The sequence below is a fragment of the Planococcus citri genome, chromosome 4 (assembly GCF_950023065.1).
Source record: "Planococcus citri chromosome 4, ihPlaCitr1.1, whole genome shotgun sequence".
In the NCBI taxonomy this organism is placed as follows: domain Eukaryota; kingdom Metazoa; phylum Arthropoda; class Insecta; order Hemiptera; family Pseudococcidae; genus Planococcus; species Planococcus citri.
The window spans coordinates 65,679,671-65,698,235 of record NC_088680.1 but is presented as its reverse complement, the minus strand read 5'-3'; the positions used below and the strand labels follow the sequence as shown (position 1 = coordinate 65,698,235).

Sequence of the window (18,565 nt, the reverse complement as noted above, 5' to 3'; positions counted from 1 at the left end):
AGAGTGGTAGGCATGACAAAAGATTTTTCAAGGTCAAAAGAACCTAAAAAAAATAAAAACGGTTTTCTCTCCTCTAAATGGCTCTAGAAGGTTAATTTTCAAATATTTTGATTCAACTTTTCGTTTCCTATCGTTTGGTTCTTAAGATGACTTTTTTTGACCTGATTCACCCCTCTCCACCCACTCACAAAAATCTAGACTCTGCAAATTTTGACTCAAGGTCATCCCCATTCAAACTTTATCAACTCAATGTCAATTGATGGAAATGAACTGAGGGGGCGGGGGGTGTCTCAAAACGGATTTTTATGAGTAGTCCCACCTCAATCCTGGAATCACGGTTGAAAATTGATGAGTAAGCAGTACCTAAGCACCATGTGAAATAAAAATATGCCAAAAAAAATTCTGAAAAATTTATTCTAGATATTTTAAGATAGGTAATTAATTAAAAATGTACATATTATATCTTACATTAAATCTGTTCAATTTGTAATAAAACTCTAAAAATGATATGTAGTTTTATCTTATGTAGGTAAGCTTTAAAAAAACAATCATCTACTAAATTAGCACAAATACTACATTTCATATTCAAATCAATCCTTTCTACACCACTTTAAAAACGATCACAAGAGTCAGGATCTATCTGGCATTACAGTCGTTTTTTTTGCCAACCTTTTCAGCCAATTAAGTATCAAACTGTGAAAACTTTTGTATTCAGTATGAAGTATGACACAAAAGTAGTGCCAGATGGCTTTTATTTCTAAGTGGAAAGAGCTAGAGAGATGAATGAAGCAACGTTGAGTAGGGAAAAGTCAGGGTGAGGGCTTTCAAAAGCGACCTTGAAAATTTTAAGCCAATGCACAGGGTGTCCACAAATTGACAAACCGGTTTGGTCAAAAAATTCAAACTGGTTTTTATTGGCGCAATGTATTCTACAATCCAAGGCGACAAAAACGAGATATGAATTTTTTGAAACCGGTTCATTAAATTGAAGATAAGAGAAAAAAGCTTGAAACAAAAGTTGTAGAGCGTGAAAAATTACACAATTCTGTCTAATCACATTTTGAAACCGGTTCATTGGTTCGCATTTAGCAATCAGTTTTTGACAATCACCTAAACGTTGGAGATAGAGAAAAAAAGCTTGAAACAAAAGTTGTAGAGCGTGAAAAATTGAACCATTTTCGCTGATCGGATTTTGAAACCGGTTCATTAATTTGCAACCAGCCAACAAAAGATACCCAAATAGTAGATAGAGAAAAAAACTTGGAACAAAAGTTGTAGAGCGTGAAAAATTACACAATTCTGTCGTATAACATTTTGAAACCGGTTCATTGGTTCGCATTCAGCAACCAGTTTTTGTCAATCACCCAAACGTTGGAGATAGAGAAAAAAAGCTTGAAACAAAAGTTGTAGAGCGTGAAAAATTGAACCATTTTCGCTGATCGGATTTTGAAACCGGTTCATTAATTTGCAACCAGTCAACAAAAGATACCCAAATAGTAGATAGAGAAAAAAACTTGGAACAAAAGTTGTAGAGCGTGAAAAATTACACAATTCTGTCGTATAACATTTTGAAACCGGTTCATTGGTTCGCATTTAGCAACCAGTTTTTGTCAATCACCCAAACGTTGAAGATAGAGAAAAAAAGCTTGAAACAAACGTTTTAGAGTGTGAAAAATTGAACAATTTTCACTAATCAGATTTTGAAACCGGTTCATTGATTTGCAACCAGTTATTAAAAATTACCTAAAAATTGGAGATTGAGAAAAAAGCTTGAAACAAAAGTTGTGGGGCATGCAAAATCACACAATTCTGTTCTATCGCATTTTGAAACCGGTTCATTGATTCGCATTCAACAGCCGGTTTTTGACAATCACCTACAAATTGAAAATAGAGAAAAAAGCTTTTAAAAAAGTTGTAGCGTGTGAAAAATGGAACAATTTTTGCTTTTGGTGATTGGATTGTAAACCGGTTCATTAATTCGCAGCAAGTCATCAAAAGATACCGGGTTGCAAGTAAATTAGCCATTTTCAAAATCCGATAAGCAAAAATGGTTCAATTAGTCACGTCACGCTCCACTACAACTTCAGCTTCAAGCTTTTTTCTCCATCTCCAACTTTCATATGATTGTCAAAAACTGGTTGCTAAATGCGAACCAATGAACCGGTTTCAAAATGTTATTAGACAGAATTGTGTTACTTTTCACGTTCTACAATTTTTGTTAGAGCTTTTTTCTCTATCTACAATTTTTGGATATTTTTTGGTAACTGGTTGCGAATTAATGAACCGGTTTCAAAAAATTCATATCACGTTTTTGTCGCCTTGGTGTGTAGAATACATTGCGCCAATAAAAACCAGTTTGAATTTTTGGACCAAACCAGTTTATCAATTTGTGGACACCCTGTGCATGGGCCTGAAATTTTCAAGGTCGCTTTTGAAAGCCCTTATCTTTCCCTACTCAACGCCTCTTCATTTATCTCTGTAGCTCTTTCCACTTAGAAATAAAAGCAACCGGGCACTACTTTTGTGTCATACTATAGCTTGAAATCATCATCAGAACATCAAATACACACCCACACAGAATCCTTACAAGCCAACTGAACATATCACTACCTCTTGCCATGCAAACAAAATCGCCTCGAACAACAATTCGTCGCCGACTCCAAAACCTGTCTTTTAAGATCACGAGCTACTGGATCATTTTCAAACGAACCTTCGATAAAATCAATGAGCTCATTAGACTGAGGCAAATGAGGAAAATCTAATAGTTTTCTTTCATATGTATAAGTGTCTTCTAAGAAGTAATATCGCAGCATATTCTGCTTAGTTCGCATAATTCTAGCCGAATCTGACGAAAACACGTTGAAAAAATCATTCAATTTGGAAATTTGCATTTTTTCCAATAAAACGCACAAGAACAAATTTAATGAGCTGTTATTCATGACTTTCACCTTGAATTCTTCACATCCCCCTTCTTGGTTTTTACAACATACCTTCATGAACTGCTCGAAACAGTCAGCAGGGTATTCAAAAAATATTTCGCTCCAATTTTCAATCCAGAATTCGTATCGTTCAGGACTGGTAGATAAAACGGCAATATCTAGTCGAACGTCCATCGAGCTTACATAATGCGTCCACCAATTATTATCGATGTAATCTTTAAATACCGCCAATCGATACTCGAAAGGAGAATGATTGAAGATTTCTACAGCCAGCGACGCATGTTCGATCGAGTCAACAGGCATCGTCACCTCAATCAATACGAAAGTTTTCATCAAAGCACGAAAATAGAACTCAGAAAAGATATCTTGTATACGAATCCACACTTGCAGCAGGAAATCCGCGTGCATCCAGTACTTCACCATCACTTCTTTCATAAAACCACATACTCGTGCGCCCGTCATCAACGGCAATAATTCTTCGTTACTAAATCGCATCAAAAATTTTTCCAAACTTTTGAAAGGCAATACCTCATAGCGAGAATGGAAAAAATCACTCCGTTTTTCTAAATTTAAACGATGCAAGAAATAATCGACAGCACAAGCTGGGTAAAATTTACCACTGAATACCACCATGTTGAGAATATGTTTGCTCAATCCAGCTATAGTCTTACCGTTTCTGCAAAGATATTCCCAGTAATACACCAAAGGATAATTATGTTTGGCTCTTACCATATTAACCTCGGTTTTCAAATTTAACCTCAACTTTCTGATCACATTTTTCAAGCAATGGTTACACGCGATTCTGTACTTTTCCTCGGCGCTCAAGTTGTCTTGTTTCAGCATCTCTCGAGCTGTTTCCTCGTAATTAACGGTACCGTCGTCTGACCAAACTAACACGTCGAAATATCCTCGAGCTGGATCACACGATCTATCGAAGAATACATTTTCATCGTAAAAACGGCACCATGATGATATTTGCTGCTTCACCAGTTTCGTAAAATGATCGATCTTGCGTTCGATGGTTAATGGCAATTCGACGATATTTCGCAATTTAACAGGAGGTTTGGTTGGGTTGATCGTGGTTACCGGACGGGTCAGCATCGCTGCAGATACTATCGAAGCTAGATGTGCCAAACTAGACGGATTCCGACGGAAATTACATAATGGTTCGAGTTCGAGCGAAGGCGAAGACATGATTCTGCTTCGAAATGATCTGAAATTAATGACGATTTGTTGTTAGAAAAATTCTGGCAAAGAAATCAAATGAACGATTCATGCTTATACAGAGAACAAGAACACAATCATTGCGAATTAGGATTCTACTCAAAATAAAATTTTTTCATTTATCTGCCACCATTTTCGAGTTTGTAAAAAGCATCTAGCAAAAGTAAACTTTTTTGTAGGTAGCAGTTTGAAGTAGCTCTAAAAAGCGTTGTCTTAATTAACTTAAGCAGCTGAAAACTTGATAGTTAATTACACATGAGAGAAGCATCGGTGAGAATTGATTTAGCAGGTGAATCGGAAATCTGATAAGATGGATCGAAAAGTGCCGATAAACCGGGGTAACTTTGGGCGAAAAATTTATTTATTTTTCTTTAATTTTTCATAGTTTTCAACCCCTAAGATTCGAGTTGGATTTTTTCTATAATTTTTTTCTGAAAGTCGCATCTTTCCTCTAAATTTTGACGGCAGAATGGGTTGTGTAGCCTAAGGTGATCAATTGGTCAGACGTGAGAATTTTTTGAAATTAAAAAAAAAAAAATCAAGAATGGGGTAGGTAGGTAGGTAGGTAGGTAGGTACCTATCGTTGATTGCTTTCTTTAAAAACATCTCAGCAATGGAATAAATCAGCGAAAACGTGAAATGAGTAGGTACCTGGGGTAACATTGGCATAGATAGACAAATACGAGTACTTAGAGTAACATTGACATAGTCCTTCGCATTTTTTCTTCAATATAAATGAAAAAATCTGGGAAAACGAAAATTACTAAGTAAAATAATCCGGAAAAACAAAAATTACAAAAAATATTCGATAAAAAAATCCAGAATAATGAAAATTATGAAAAAAATTGAACAATACTGAAAAATTCAATTCAGGAATAATACAAAAATTGTTGATAAGAATTCTATACCGATATCAATGTTACCCCGTGTTTGTAAATTTGAAACGGTGGCGATGCAATGTGAGATAAAAAAATGTTGAAAGAAAATTAGGGCTACTTACAGTAAGTTACTCGTATTATAGACGGATAGGAAAATGTTTCACCACGACTACCACGAGGTTTTCCTTATTTTCGAAGATTAAGAAGAAAACTGCACAGTGCACATTTTAATTTCTTGAAATAGTTGAAATAAAAACATCAACTGATAAAGATGATACACAAAACATCACAGATCATAGACTTAAAAATTTTCTGATAGCCTGGTTATTTCTCTATCTCTTTCCAACGATCACGTGGCGACCACTGTAGCTTCTTATTTACGTCACCCAGAGCACGCTATGTGTTGAATATACACACTGGACCTGCGTAGGCTGCGTATAAGAAGACAACCAACTGGCAGCATGGCAAAATATCCTGTGTAACGCAAATTTATCCCGCTGGGTGATCTTGGCAGCGCTGTACTTCAATTTTGCAGGCAACAGGGAAAAAGGAGGGTTGTGTAGTCTGCGAGGTACTTTTGACTGCGCGCGCAGCCAGGAGTTCCTTCAGGACTACACAACCCTCCCTTTTGCCTGTAGCCTGCAAAATTGAAGTACAGCGCTGCCAAGATCACCCAGCGGGATAAATTTGCGTTACACAAGTTTTCTTTACTGTTTCCGTTCCCTTCGGCCTGCAGTTGGTTGTCTTATACCGCAGGTCCAGTGTCTATAGTGTTGAATGAAAAACAATTTTTCACCAAATATCAGTTTTTAACTTTTTTGACTTTTTTTCAAGTGAATATAATGGTGAAAAATACACCAGAATGCCGTAATGACCCCACAAATTGATTTCAAATATCTGGTGACTCACTGACTCCTTGGCGAGTTCTGGTAAATCTTTCACCAGAAGTAACCAAGTCAGTTTTTGACATTTTTTCAGGTGAATATATGGCGAAAAATACACCAGAATGCACTAATGACCCTACAAGTTGATTTCGAATACCTGGTGACTTCTGGTGACAGATTCACCAGAACTCATCAAGTCAGTTTTTGACTTTTTTTCCTGGTGAATTTATGGTGAATGAGTAACGAGAATATCCTCAGAGCCTTTGAAAATGTTTTTTTTTTAGCTTCCAGTGGTGATATGGTGAGTCCTGGTGACTTCTGGTGACAGATTCGCCAGAACTCACCAAGTCACTTTTTGACTTTTTTCAGGTGAATTTATGGTGAATAAACACCAGAACGCCCTAAGGACCCTAGAAATTGATTTCAAATATCTAGTGACTCCTTGGTGAGTTCTGGTAACTCTGGTGACAGATTCACCAAAACTCACCAAAGTCAGTTTTTGACTTTTTTTTCAGGTGAATTTATAGTGAATGTGAATGAATCATGAGAAAATCCTCAGAGCATTTGAAAATGTTTTTTAGCTTCCTGCAGTGATTCCTTGGTGAGTCCTGGTGACAGATTCACCAGAAGTCACCGGGTGAGTTTTCGACTTTTTTCAGGTGAATTTATGTTGAAAAATACACCAGAACGCCCTAATGACCGTAGAAATTGATTTCAAATATCTGGTGACTCCTTGGTGAATTCTGGTGACTTTCACCAAGCCAGTTTTTGACTTTTTTTTCATGTGAATTTTTGGTGAATGAATCACAAGAAAATCCTCAGAACCTTTGAAAATGTTTTTTAGCTTCCAGTGACTGCTTGGTGAATTCTGTAGACTTCTGGTAACAGATTCACTAGAACTCACCAAGTCACTTTTTGACTTTCTTCAGGTGAATTTATGGTGAATAAACACCAGAACGCCCTAATGACCCTAGAAATTGATTTCAAATATCTAGTGACTCCTTGGTGAGTTCCGGTAACTCTGGTGACAGATTCACCAAAACTCACCAAAGTCAGTTTTTGACTTTTTTTCAGGTGAATTTATAGTGAATGTGAATGAATCATGAGAAAATCCTCAGAGTATTTAAAAATGTTTTTTAGCTGCTGCAGTGACTCCTTGGTGAGTCCTGGTGACAGATTCACCAGAAGTCACTGGGCGAGTTTTCGACTTTTTTCAGGTGAATTTATGGTGAAAAATACACCAGAACGCCCTAATGACCCTAGAAATTGATTTCAAATATCTGGTGACTCCTTGGTGAATTCTGGTGACTTTCACCAAGCCAGTTTTTGACTTTTTTTTCATGTGAATTTTTGATGAATGAATCACAAGAAAATCCTCAGAACCTTTGAAAATTTTTTTTAGTGTGCAGTGACTGCTTGGTGTATTCTGGTGACTTCTGGTGACAGATTCACCAGAACTCACCAAGTCATTTTTTGATTTTCTCCAGGTGAATTTATGGTGAAAAATACACCAGAACGCCCTAATGACCCTAGAAATTGATTTCGAATATCTGGTGACTCGTTGGTGAGTTCTGGTGACTCTGGTGACAGATTCACCAGAACTCACCAAAGTCAGTTTTTGACTTTTTTCAGGTGAATTTATGGTGAATGAATCATGAAAAAATCCTCAGAGCACTTTCGTATACCTTAAAATTTGAAAAATGTTTACCACCGCGTTTGAGACGATTTTTCAAGAAAAATAATCTTGACCAGCTCAAAAATTGCGAGCGATTTCTTGTTGAAAAATTCAGAATTTGACCATTTCTTATTTGAAATTTTAGGCATCACATTGGACAAATGAGAAGTGAAAATGTTTTTTAGCTCCAGTGACTCCTTGGTGAGTCCTGGTGACTTCACCACGTGAGTTTTCAACTTTTTTCCAGCTGAATTTATGGTTAAAAATACACCAGAATGCCCTAATGACTCGAGAAATTAATTTCGAATACCTCGTTACTCCTTGGTGAGTTCTGGTGAGTTCTGGTGACAGATTCACCAGAACTCACCAAGTCAGTTTTGGACTTTTTTTTCGTGTGAATTTATGGTGAATGAATCACAAGAAAATCCTCAGAGCCTTTGAAAAGTTTTTTAGCTTCCAGTGACTCCTTGGTGAATTCTGGTGACTTCTGGTGACAAATCCACCAGAACCTGTCCAGAACTCACCAAGTCGGTTTTTGACTTTTTTCAGATAAATTTGTGGCAAAAAATACACCAGAACGCCCTAATGACCCTAGAAATTGATTTAGAATATCTGGTGACTCCTTGGTGAGTTCTGGTGACAGATTCACCAGAACTCATCAAGTCGGTTTTTGACATTTGTTCATGTGAATTTATGATAAATGAATCACAAAAAAATCCTCAGAGCCTTTGAACAGTTTCTTTTAGTGTCCAATGGCTGCTTGGTGAATTCTGGTTACTTCGGGTGACAGATTCACCAGAAGTCACCAAAGTCAGTTTTTGACTTTTATTCAGGTGAATTTATGGTGAATGAATCACTAGAAAATCTTCAGAGCCTTTGAAAATGTTTTTTAGCCTCCAGTGACTCTTTGGTGAATCCTGATGACTTCTGGTGACAGATTCACCAGTACTCACCAAGTCAGTTTTTGACTTTTTTAGCTGAATTTATGGTGAAAAATACACCAGAACGCCCTAATGACCCTAGAAATTAATGTCGAATATCTGGCGACTTCTTGTTGAGTTCTTGTGAATCTTTCACCAGAAGTCACCAACCAATTACTGATATAAGTTGCGTTACTCTATGCGTTTTTTTTAAAAGTTACCCCGGTTCATTCTTTCCCTACTCACTAGTTGAAAATCTCAACAAATATTCAAAAACCTTTCCAGACTGCGTCATGGTCATGAAGACCTTGGGAAGCCAGATTAGGCACGCGGACAACCTCGAGAGAACAGACAGGCAAACAAACGACCATGAGAGGCTAGGCAGATAGATCAGTGATCTGAAGAGGTCAGATAGGGGGACAGACGACGATCTTGAGAGGCTATACAGGAAGGTCAGTGACCTCGAGAGGACCCAGAGGCTGACAGACGACCTTGAGACGCCAGACATACTGTTTAGTGACTTGAAGAGGCCAGATAGGCAGAAAGAAAACGACCTTGGGTACCCAGACATGCATGCGAACGATCTTGAGAGGCTAGACAGGAAGGTCAGTCACCTCGAGAGACCCACTAGGCAGACAGAACAGACAAACTTGAGAGATCAGTAGATCGACTGATAAGTAGCTGCATATATACCAACTTCCTTTCACAGCGGTGATTAGTTACTTATCATTTACCAATCATATGATTAAAAGCGGAAAGATTTATAGTCAAAATTCAATAATGATCTGTAGAAATTCAAATAAACTGCGATACCATCATTTATCTACTCGTATTTGGCGTTATCGTTATTAAATAATAAGTACATACCTACTTAGGTATCTTATTTAGGTTTCGTGTATTGCTCATTAACAAACAGAAACTTAAAGTAACTGTTTAGTTTGCATTCATTACTTTTCCGAGAACCAAATTTTTTATGGCCTTAATTGAAGGGAGCATATACCTATTGCAAACTTCGTTTATAGGTGGGTATTGTTGATTAAGTACAAGTATGTATGTAATATCAATAACTCTGAAAAATTCGAATTCATTCTACTGCTTTCATATGTATTTCACAGAACATGAATTTCAAGCTTTTTTCCCACTTGACGATGGCACATCTCGTATCGGGGTGGTGGAGTGTCCTATGCGAGGATTCCAATGAAGGTATACTTGATTCTGTACGTTGACACTACATAGTAAGGATGTTCTGTATCATTTAATGTTTGGTACCTACATCTACATACTCACATTATCGATTATCGACTGATTTTGATTTTTCAGAACGATCAGAAATTACTTAAAAAGCTAACATATGACCCAAATTTGTACCAAGAAGTAGGGGATACGTTGATTGGTCTAAAACAGGAGTCAAATAAAAAACGTGAAGAAGTAGCGCAGTTATATTATGCTGTATGTGAAGAAAACAAGAATTATCATGCGGAAAATGTAAGTAAACACTTGATAAATCCGAACATATTATTATTTTTTGCTCCTATTGTCATTAATAAATTCACAAATTGAACAACATTGGAATTTCTAAAACTATTTATGATAAATATAAAATGTGTATTTATCCCTGATCAGTAACCAAGTAAATTATTTTTATAGCATGGCATGCTCAAATATATACAAGCGGTTAAAATACGAGACTGGATTGTTGATCTAGAAACAGAATTTCCGATATGGTTGAGAGATCTTGAAGTCGATCGTTTCATTAAATGGGTATTAGCTCTCAATTTTGTCGAAAGACCTATTTTCGATGATCTGCGAAATCGCCTACAAAAATCTCCTATAAACGTGGACGAATTTGCTAATGAAATGTATTCAATGGTCGAAGAAACATCATCTTTCTATGCTAATTTGTCCGAAGTCCCGAAACCAAAGCAGGCTGAAATACCACGTTTATGCGAAATAATCATCGGAGGCGAAAAAGAAAGAAAAGCTGCTTGCAAGATCCTACTAAGCACTATCTGTGGCGATAGAACTAAGTGTAGGTTTATATGCATCTTTACTTTACCTACTATAAGCATTTTTCACAAAAACATATCTAATTAATCATGCAATGAGAACGCTATAATAACTAGTTCTTTCTTCTATTACCTATCTATTCTGGGCATGACTTTCACTCTATTGTGTTTTCAGATCATACAATAAATAATAATATTATATCTTCTTCAATTGCTGATACTTATCCTACAAAATTTTACTTGATAATCACACAATATAAAAAATTGAATACGGAAGATAGAATTGGTTTTGATCAAATTTTAAAAGTGAGTAACTACCTAGGTACTTTTTAGGAAAACAATATTTTATGTGTTAGTACCTACTCTACCTAGATTGAATATTCTTATGTTTGTGTTTGTGTTACGTATTTCAGAATGTAACAAGCAACTCGGAATTTAATAACCAGAAGTGCGCCATACTTGAAAGTTTGCTTCTGGTTCGTAGTCAAACAGATGGACAAGAACAAAAAACTACTTTACCCACCATAGTTATTCGAATAGGTTGCCCGATAAATATAAGAGGTTTATCCTGTGGAGAATTCAAGGAAAATTATCCAAAACTTAGGTCTGTGATGAATGCTGTAAGTACCTATCTGGCAAATAAATACATAAGTAGGCATCTGTAAAATAATTGAATAAATGAATTTAGGTGTTTAAAATTTCAATCAATTTCAGATAAAAACTGACCAAGAAGAATTACTAAGAGCAGAACAATCTGGTGGAAACATTTTAACACAGGATGACTACATATCTCAGAAATGGCTAAGGTTTTTCGAAAGTCGATCGATCACTGCTGATTCCACAGGAAAAGGAAACTCAAAGGAACCATCACGTTAAACGGCCCATTCTTACACAAAAATTAAAAACTAATGAGCTCACCAACCAGATGCTCATCACTTAATATTTCTCTCCAATTTCCACGTCTTTTGTTGGAAACCTCTTTGTTTGAAAGTATCTTCGTTTTTCAATTTCTAGTCCCGCCAAAAATTATTTTCTGAAAAGATTTTTTACCTAGGTAGAGCAATGACCTTTACAGAGAATAATATAATGCAATATCCCTATAAGAATAGATCATGCAATATTTCCTCAAGAGAACAATAAAATTACATTATCAACCTCTAGGCAGTTAAGGCATGCCTACTCATCATAAATTGTTGATGAATTTTTTTGTAGATATAAATTTTTTTACATTTTTTTGTGAAATTAGTTTGATTTTTTTGTAAAATTATTCGAATGAATTTGAGTTATATTTGCAGGGGATGATGATACTTACAGGTTATGTGTTAACCAAAAAAAAAAGGTATGACCATTCGGGTCAATGGAAGGAGGGGGGGGGAGATATAGGCCCTCACATTTGTATACTGCTTGAAAAAAATCTGTTTTTTGGAGTTGAAATCAAACAAGATGTAAAATTGAATTCCGGATCTTTTTATATCAGTTTTCCTGGACCCTCAATATTTTTTTTGATTAGTCAGCATTATTTACATATGTTGATACACAACCCATAAGAACCCTCATTTGCCAATTTGGACTAAATTTGTGAATTTTTCTTTTCTCCTCCGTTTTTCTAATGAAACCGGTTGCGCTGTCACTGTAAGGCTGTAAGTAGTACCGATTTTCTTTTGGTGGCCAACTGACGTAAAATTTAATCATCATCATTGAACTTTGACCAAGTGATCTGTTCAGCCCATCTAGGGAAATGTAGAAGAATTGCTCGCCCATGTATCATCAAGTCTTTTCTTCGGTCTTCCTCTGCTCCTCTTGCCAGTTGGAGTGTATTCTTCGACTTTTCAAGGGGACCATTCATCAGGCATTCTGTCAACGTGTTTTCGCCATTTCTTTCTGTAATCTTTCACTATTCCTCCCACATTCCAGGTAGCAATCTTCAGCCTGTTTTGTTTCTTCCATAGCGTGGGCTTTTTTGCCTGCTGCCCAACAGGGTTCCCTGATTTTCCAGCCAGTGTCTTCTTATTTTTGTTTTCTCGAGAAATTGTTTTTTTTTTCGCTTCTATGGGTTTCTAGCCCAAGGAAGTATAGCTTGATGAGGGGGCTGCCCTCTGCACCATCAAGCTGACTTTCCCAAAGTTTGGTTATAATGCCGAATTCTCGCTTTTGTACAGGATTCATGTCTAGCACTAGCAGTATTTATGACTCTAGAGTATCGGGGTTCACAAGCTTCACTGCTCTTCCTGTTGCTGCTTCAGGGATATTTTCCGATTGTTTTCTCCTCTCCCCTACTTCCTGAGATGGCTTGATGTTGTAGCCCATTCAGGTTGCAGCTTTGACACTGGGCACATGCCAAGGTGTTATGTTTGATCTTAGCCTCATCCTCAACTTCCAGCCTGCTGAAGATGAGTTACCAGCCTCTGTGATGTGAACGCTCCAAACCTCTCTTAAGGTTTATCTTCTCTACTCCTGGGACTTGCAGTTGTAGCGTAGATTGTACTTACCCCAAGTTGGCCCAAGAGGCATGTAAAATTTAATAAGGTTAACTACCAGTTATGGGCCACTTTTTTACAATTAATCGCCAAGACATCATTGATGACCCAATTTTGATATATTTTTTAAAAAAATAATCCTTGAAGCTTCCTTTTTCACTTTAAGGTGTTCAGCTTTGAAAAAAAGTAATTATCATTTCCTTAATTCCTATTTGAAATAAGGTCTAAAAAAAGGCAGTTTTTGAAGAGGTACCAATTACGAATCATGCAAATATGAACGGAAGCGTTGAATTTTTCTTCACTCTGAGACCAGTTATACAGTGAGTTCCGCTTAATGTGTTATCCGTTAATAGAGAAATTCGCTTGATAGAGTTGAAATGGGTTGGAACGGGATGTTTGCATCTTTTTACATGCAAGTTTTATCGCTTATAATAGTGAAAATGAGCATTGCACTCTGTTAATAGAGTGGACTAATCTTTAAAAGTTGGAAAAAATCATGAATTTCAGCAAAATTTAACAAAAATTGGATGTAAAAATGTGGAAATTGATGAAAATTAGCAAAAGATGATGAAATTTATGTAAGAATTTATAAAAATTGTAAAAAAAGTTGTTCATAGTGTATTAAAAGATTAACCGTAACTAAAAAACACAAACAGTATTGAAATCACCGTTAAAAAACATCGAAAAGTGATACAACTTCAAGTAAATTTGGAATTTTGCAGTTTTTTCCCGCATCGGTTATTAGAGTTTTTTGCTTAATAGAGTTGAACATGCCTTGGACCAACGCGCCCACATTAAGCTGAACCCACTATAGTACCGTGAGAACCACATTAGAAAATTTTCATCATCAAAGTTCACAAATATTGAAGTTGAAAAACTACCAATTGTGGATTGTTCTGTAATTGGTACCTGACAACATTTTTGATATTGAAAAATTCATAGGAGAAAAAAAAATTAGCTACTAATTTCGGATCAAACCAATTACAGACCAAAACTGAATTTCACAATTTGAATGTTTATTCACCTGAACATGAAAATATATGCGTTATGCAACATAAATACATAAGACTTGGCTTATAATCATCAATTTTGAAAACATTACAGCGATTTCAAGTTTGAACATTGTCATTCTACCAAAAAGCGGCTAACATAAACCTAAAATCTGCAAAAAAGTTTGAACATGTGAAAAAGTAGTTCTTGGCACTTAGCTTCACACATAGAAACCAAATGTTCGTTGAATATACTCTTTGGATCAATGTAATTGAATTAATTAAAAACCCTTGTACAAATTTAACAAAATTTTTGCTGTGAAAATTTTTACTTTCTGATTACAAACACGGGGAGCACACTGATAACACCCAACATCCAAATACCATGCATTATTCTAGGTTGGCTACACTCGAGGCAACACAATGCAGCAATCGGCACTCTTTTTGGACAAGTTGCAAACTAGCCAGGACCTCGCAAAAAAAAGATCCGTAATTGGTACCCCAGTCCATAACTGGTAGTTTACCTTACAGAATAAAATTCCTCTTGACCATTTTCACGATAAAATTGGAAATGCGAGTTGAAATCACGAAAACCCCAATTTAATAATTTAATTGGATAATTTTCTCATTGATTGAAAAATATTAATCGACTTCAACATATTAGCTTATCAGTTATCAAACCATCATAAATAAGCATCCAGGAAATTTTTAATCAATTTTTGAACTTTACATCGTCCACATTCCATTGAATATCTACTTACTCCGTGATTTCACTCCAACATCAGAGAAAACCATGAAACCTTTTATATAGTTTGAATTTAACTTTATATTTTTTATAGCTTTTTTTTGTTCATCAAAGTCCATTTGACAGAAAAAATTGTTATGTGTTTTCCAGAACATGAATGCCAAGCTTTTTTCTCACTTGATAATGGCGCATCTCTTGTCAGGGTGGTGGAGTGTCCTAGGTGGAGATTCCAGTTCTGTATGTTTACTCATATACATTACTTATATGTAACATTACCTAACTCGTACATACCAGGATATTGTGGTTCATTTAATCTACAGTACCTACATATCTAGGTGCTGGTACCTGTACCTACATACAAACATTTTTACATTACTGACTGGTTTTAATTTTTTAGGTGGATATGAATAAACTTCCACATTCGTTCGAAAGAGTATGGGACAGGCCAGAATTTAAGCAGATATATGATATTGCAAAGAATGCTAACGCAAACACAGTAAAACAGCATAACAAAAATCGGATTACTAAAACTACATAGAAGTACATAAATATAAATTGCGTATTTTCAGAGATGTAAAAATATCGTATTTTATTTTTTACGTTGTACTGTAAGTAATAAATTGAGCGTGAACTCAAATCAATGTGTTGTGATCTTCGCTTCTGAAGAAAGCAATCATTTTTTGATTTTTTTTAAGGTAGGTACTATGTATTTTGACGACGAGTGATTTTTCGAATTTGTAAATCTTGAATTCACAATAAATTCAACTACTTTATAATTTCACATTTCTGGTATAAGTGAATTGTTTTTATAGCATAGAAATTTTTTTTTGTAAAATTTTCTGTCAACATTTTTTTAGTTACTTAATTAAAGCATTCAAACATCTTTCTTGTGAAATGTTTTGAAATGTTTTTTCTTTTTTAGATATCTTTTAATCCCATGTATTAGGTATTTTTGTAAATTTTTTTGAATTTATTTCGTGAATTATCTTGGAACTGTTTTATTTGTTTTCATAAAATTGTTTTAAATTTTTTTGTAGATATCAATTTTTTAAATTTTTTTTTTGAGAAATTATTTAGAATTTTTTTTTGTAAAATTATTCGAATGAATTTGAGTCAAATTCACAGAGGATGGTACTTGTTGGTTATGTGTCAGCCCCCCCCCCCCAAAAAAAGGTATGACCATCCAGATCAATGGGGAGGGAGGGAGGAGAAGGAGATATGGAGTCTCAGAGTTGAATACTGCTCATTGGAAATTCGATTCAAAATCACGAAACCCCCAATTTAATAATTCAAATTAGATAATTTTCTCATTGATTGAAAAATATTAATCGACTTCAACATATCAGCTTATCAGTTATCAAACCATCATAAATACATCAAAGAAATTTTTAATCAATTTTCGAACCTTACATCGTCCACATTCCATTGAATATCTACCTACTTACATAGCTTCACTCTAACCTACCCTTTGGACATCAGAGAAAACCATGAAACCTTTTATAGTTTGAATTTAACTTATTAGGTATATTTATTGTAGCTTTTTTTTGTTCATCAAAGTCCGTTCGATAGAAAAAAAATTGTATTCCACTGCTTTCTTATGTGTTTTCCAGAACATGAATGACAAGCTTTTTTCTCACTTGATAATGGCACATTTCTTGTCAGGGTGGTGGAGTGTCCTAGGCGGAGATTCCAATAACAAGAACATTATTGATTCTGTATGTTTGTTCATATATATATATATGTATGTAATATTATCTACTCGTACATACCAGGATGCTGTGGTTCATTTAATCTACATACCTACCTAGATACTGGTATATAAACACATTTTTACATTATCGACTGGTTTTAATTTTTTAAGGAAGATCTGGAAGTACTTAAACTGGTCACAGAGGATCCATATTTGTACCAACATGTACGGGATAGGATTATTGCTATGAAACAGGAGATTATTGAAATAGAGAGGTTACATGATATTGCAGAGAAAGAAAACTTAGAAAAGCAAGTGAAAATTGTAAGTATACACTTCGTAAATTGTGTATTTTCAGAGATCTAAAAAAATATCGTAGGTACCTTATTTTATTTTTTACGTTGTACTAAATTGAACGTGAACTCAAATCAGTGTTGTGACCTTCTGAAGCAAAAATTTCAATATATTATGCACGTATTTGATCTTTGAGGATTCATTTTCAAAAAAATTAGAAAATATTCAATTTCTTCTATGGCGAGTCACTTTTCGAATTTTTAAATCTTGAATTCTCAATAAATTCAACTGCTTTATATCTCACATGTCCGGTATAAGTGAATTTTTTTTTAGCATTGCTATCGCAAATATTTACAAGCGGTTAAAATACGAGACTGGATTGTTGATCTAGATGAAGAATTTCCGAAATGGTTGAACGATCTTCCAGTTGATCGGTTCATTAAATGGGTATTAGCTCTAAAATATGCCGAAGGACCTATTTTCGATGATCTGAGAAATCGCCTACAAAAATCTACCATAAACGTGGAGGCATTTGCAAATGAAATGTATTCATGGGTCGAAGAAACATCATCGTTTTTTGCTAATATGTCCGAAGTGCCGAAACCAAAGCAGGAAGAAATACCACATCTATGCAAAATAATTATCGGAGGCAAAGAAGAAACAATAGCTGCGTGCAAAATCCTATTAAGTACTATCTCTGGTGATAGAACTAACAGTAGGTTTGCATGTATGTACATAAGTACTCGTATTTTACTACAATTAATTGGCATGACTTTTACTCGATTGTGTTTTCAGTTTCTATTCGTCGTAATAAAGATTCTTCAACTGCTGATACTTTCCCTACAAAATTTTACGTTATTATTACACAATACGAAAAATTACACGCGGATACAAAAATTGGTTTCGATGACGTTTTAAAAGTGAGTAGTACTTCAAAAGGAAAATAATATTATTTTGTGAGTTAGTACATATATTGAATATTCTAATACTTGTGTGATGCATTTCAGAAAGTAAAAAGTAATTCGGAATATATTATCCATAACTGCACCATATTAGAGAATTTTCTTGTGAATCGTGTTGAAACTGATGATTCAGAATATGAAGAAGAACAAACAACTACTTTATCCATATCCACCATAGTTATTCGAATAGGTTACCCGATAAATTTACAAGGTACATCCCCTGAAGAATTGGAGGAAAATTACTTAAAACTCGTGTCTGTGATGAATGCTGTAAGTAAATAGAATAAATAGGTAGTCATCTGTAAAATGATTGAATGCGAATTCATGTGTTTAACATTTCATTCAATTTCAGATAAGGACTGACTTACTAGAATTGATGCAAAAATCTGATGGAGACATTTTTATCCAGGATGAATTTACATCTCACTAATGATTCAGGTCTTTACTTAATCCATCTATGTACTCAAAGAATCCAAATTAAGATTTTTTTTGTAAGTAAAATTTTCTGTCAACATTTATTTTTTTAAAAGTATTCAAACATCTTTCTTGTGAAATATTCTGAATTTTTTTTTGAGAAATCTTTTAATGTAATAATTCAAATTTTTTTTGTAAAATTTTTGTTTTTATAAAATTGTTTTTAATTTTTTATAAGTATACATTTTTTGTCATTTTTTTGTGAAATTATATTTCTGAGTTTTTTTTTTTTTTTTTTTTTTGGTAAAATTATTCGAATGAATTCGAGTCAAATTCACAGAGAATGGTACTTATTGGTTGTGTGTCAACCCCCCCCCCCAAAAAAAAAGTCTGACTATCCAGGTCAATGGGTAGGGGTGGAAATATGGGGGTTCAGAGTTGGATACCGTTTGAAAAACCCCAGTTTTT

General features: G+C 34.9%; 3 protein-coding genes across 4 annotated transcripts; 2 read left to right on the top strand and 1 right to left on the bottom strand.

Moving 5' to 3' along the window:
• Window positions 1-299: 299 nt before the first annotated feature.
• LOC135843869 (uncharacterized) lies at window positions 300-5,301 on the bottom strand. Its single transcript, XM_065361907.1, has 2 exons — window positions 5,164-5,301; window positions 300-4,152 (listed from the first exon to the last, which is right to left on the bottom strand). The coding sequence occupies exon 2, from the start codon at window positions 4,131-4,133 to the stop codon at window positions 2,607-2,609; it is 1,527 nt and encodes a 508-aa protein (XP_065217979.1). The 5' UTR covers window positions 4,134-4,152; window positions 5,164-5,301; the 3' UTR covers window positions 300-2,606.
• Window positions 5,302-9,370: 4,069 nt separating this feature from the next.
• Window positions 9,371-15,767, top strand: LOC135843785 (uncharacterized). 2 transcript variants are annotated; one of them, XM_065361798.1, is made up of 8 exons: window positions 9,371-9,566; window positions 9,636-9,737; window positions 9,841-10,005; window positions 10,168-10,549; window positions 10,702-10,832; window positions 10,940-11,146; window positions 11,241-14,974; window positions 15,135-15,767. In XM_065361798.1, exons 2-7 carry the CDS (start codon window positions 9,639-9,641, stop codon window positions 11,400-11,402), a joined length of 1,146 nt encoding a protein of 381 aa, XP_065217870.1. In that variant the 5' UTR covers window positions 9,371-9,566; window positions 9,636-9,638; the 3' UTR covers window positions 11,403-14,974; window positions 15,135-15,767. The 2 variants fall into 2 exon arrangements, with proteins under 2 accessions (XP_065217870.1, XP_065217869.1); XM_065361797.1 differs by having other exon boundaries at window positions 9,372-9,542.
• A 357-nt stretch (window positions 15,768-16,124) lies between these two features.
• LOC135842433 (uncharacterized) lies at window positions 16,125-18,253 on the top strand. Its single transcript, XM_065359890.1, has 7 exons — window positions 16,125-16,259; window positions 16,348-16,452; window positions 16,599-16,751; window positions 17,055-17,448; window positions 17,517-17,641; window positions 17,729-17,953; window positions 18,036-18,253. Exons 2-7 carry the CDS (start codon window positions 16,351-16,353, stop codon window positions 18,111-18,113), a joined length of 1,077 nt encoding a protein of 358 aa, XP_065215962.1. The 5' UTR covers window positions 16,125-16,259; window positions 16,348-16,350; the 3' UTR covers window positions 18,114-18,253.
• Window positions 18,254-18,565: the final 312 nt, after the last annotated feature.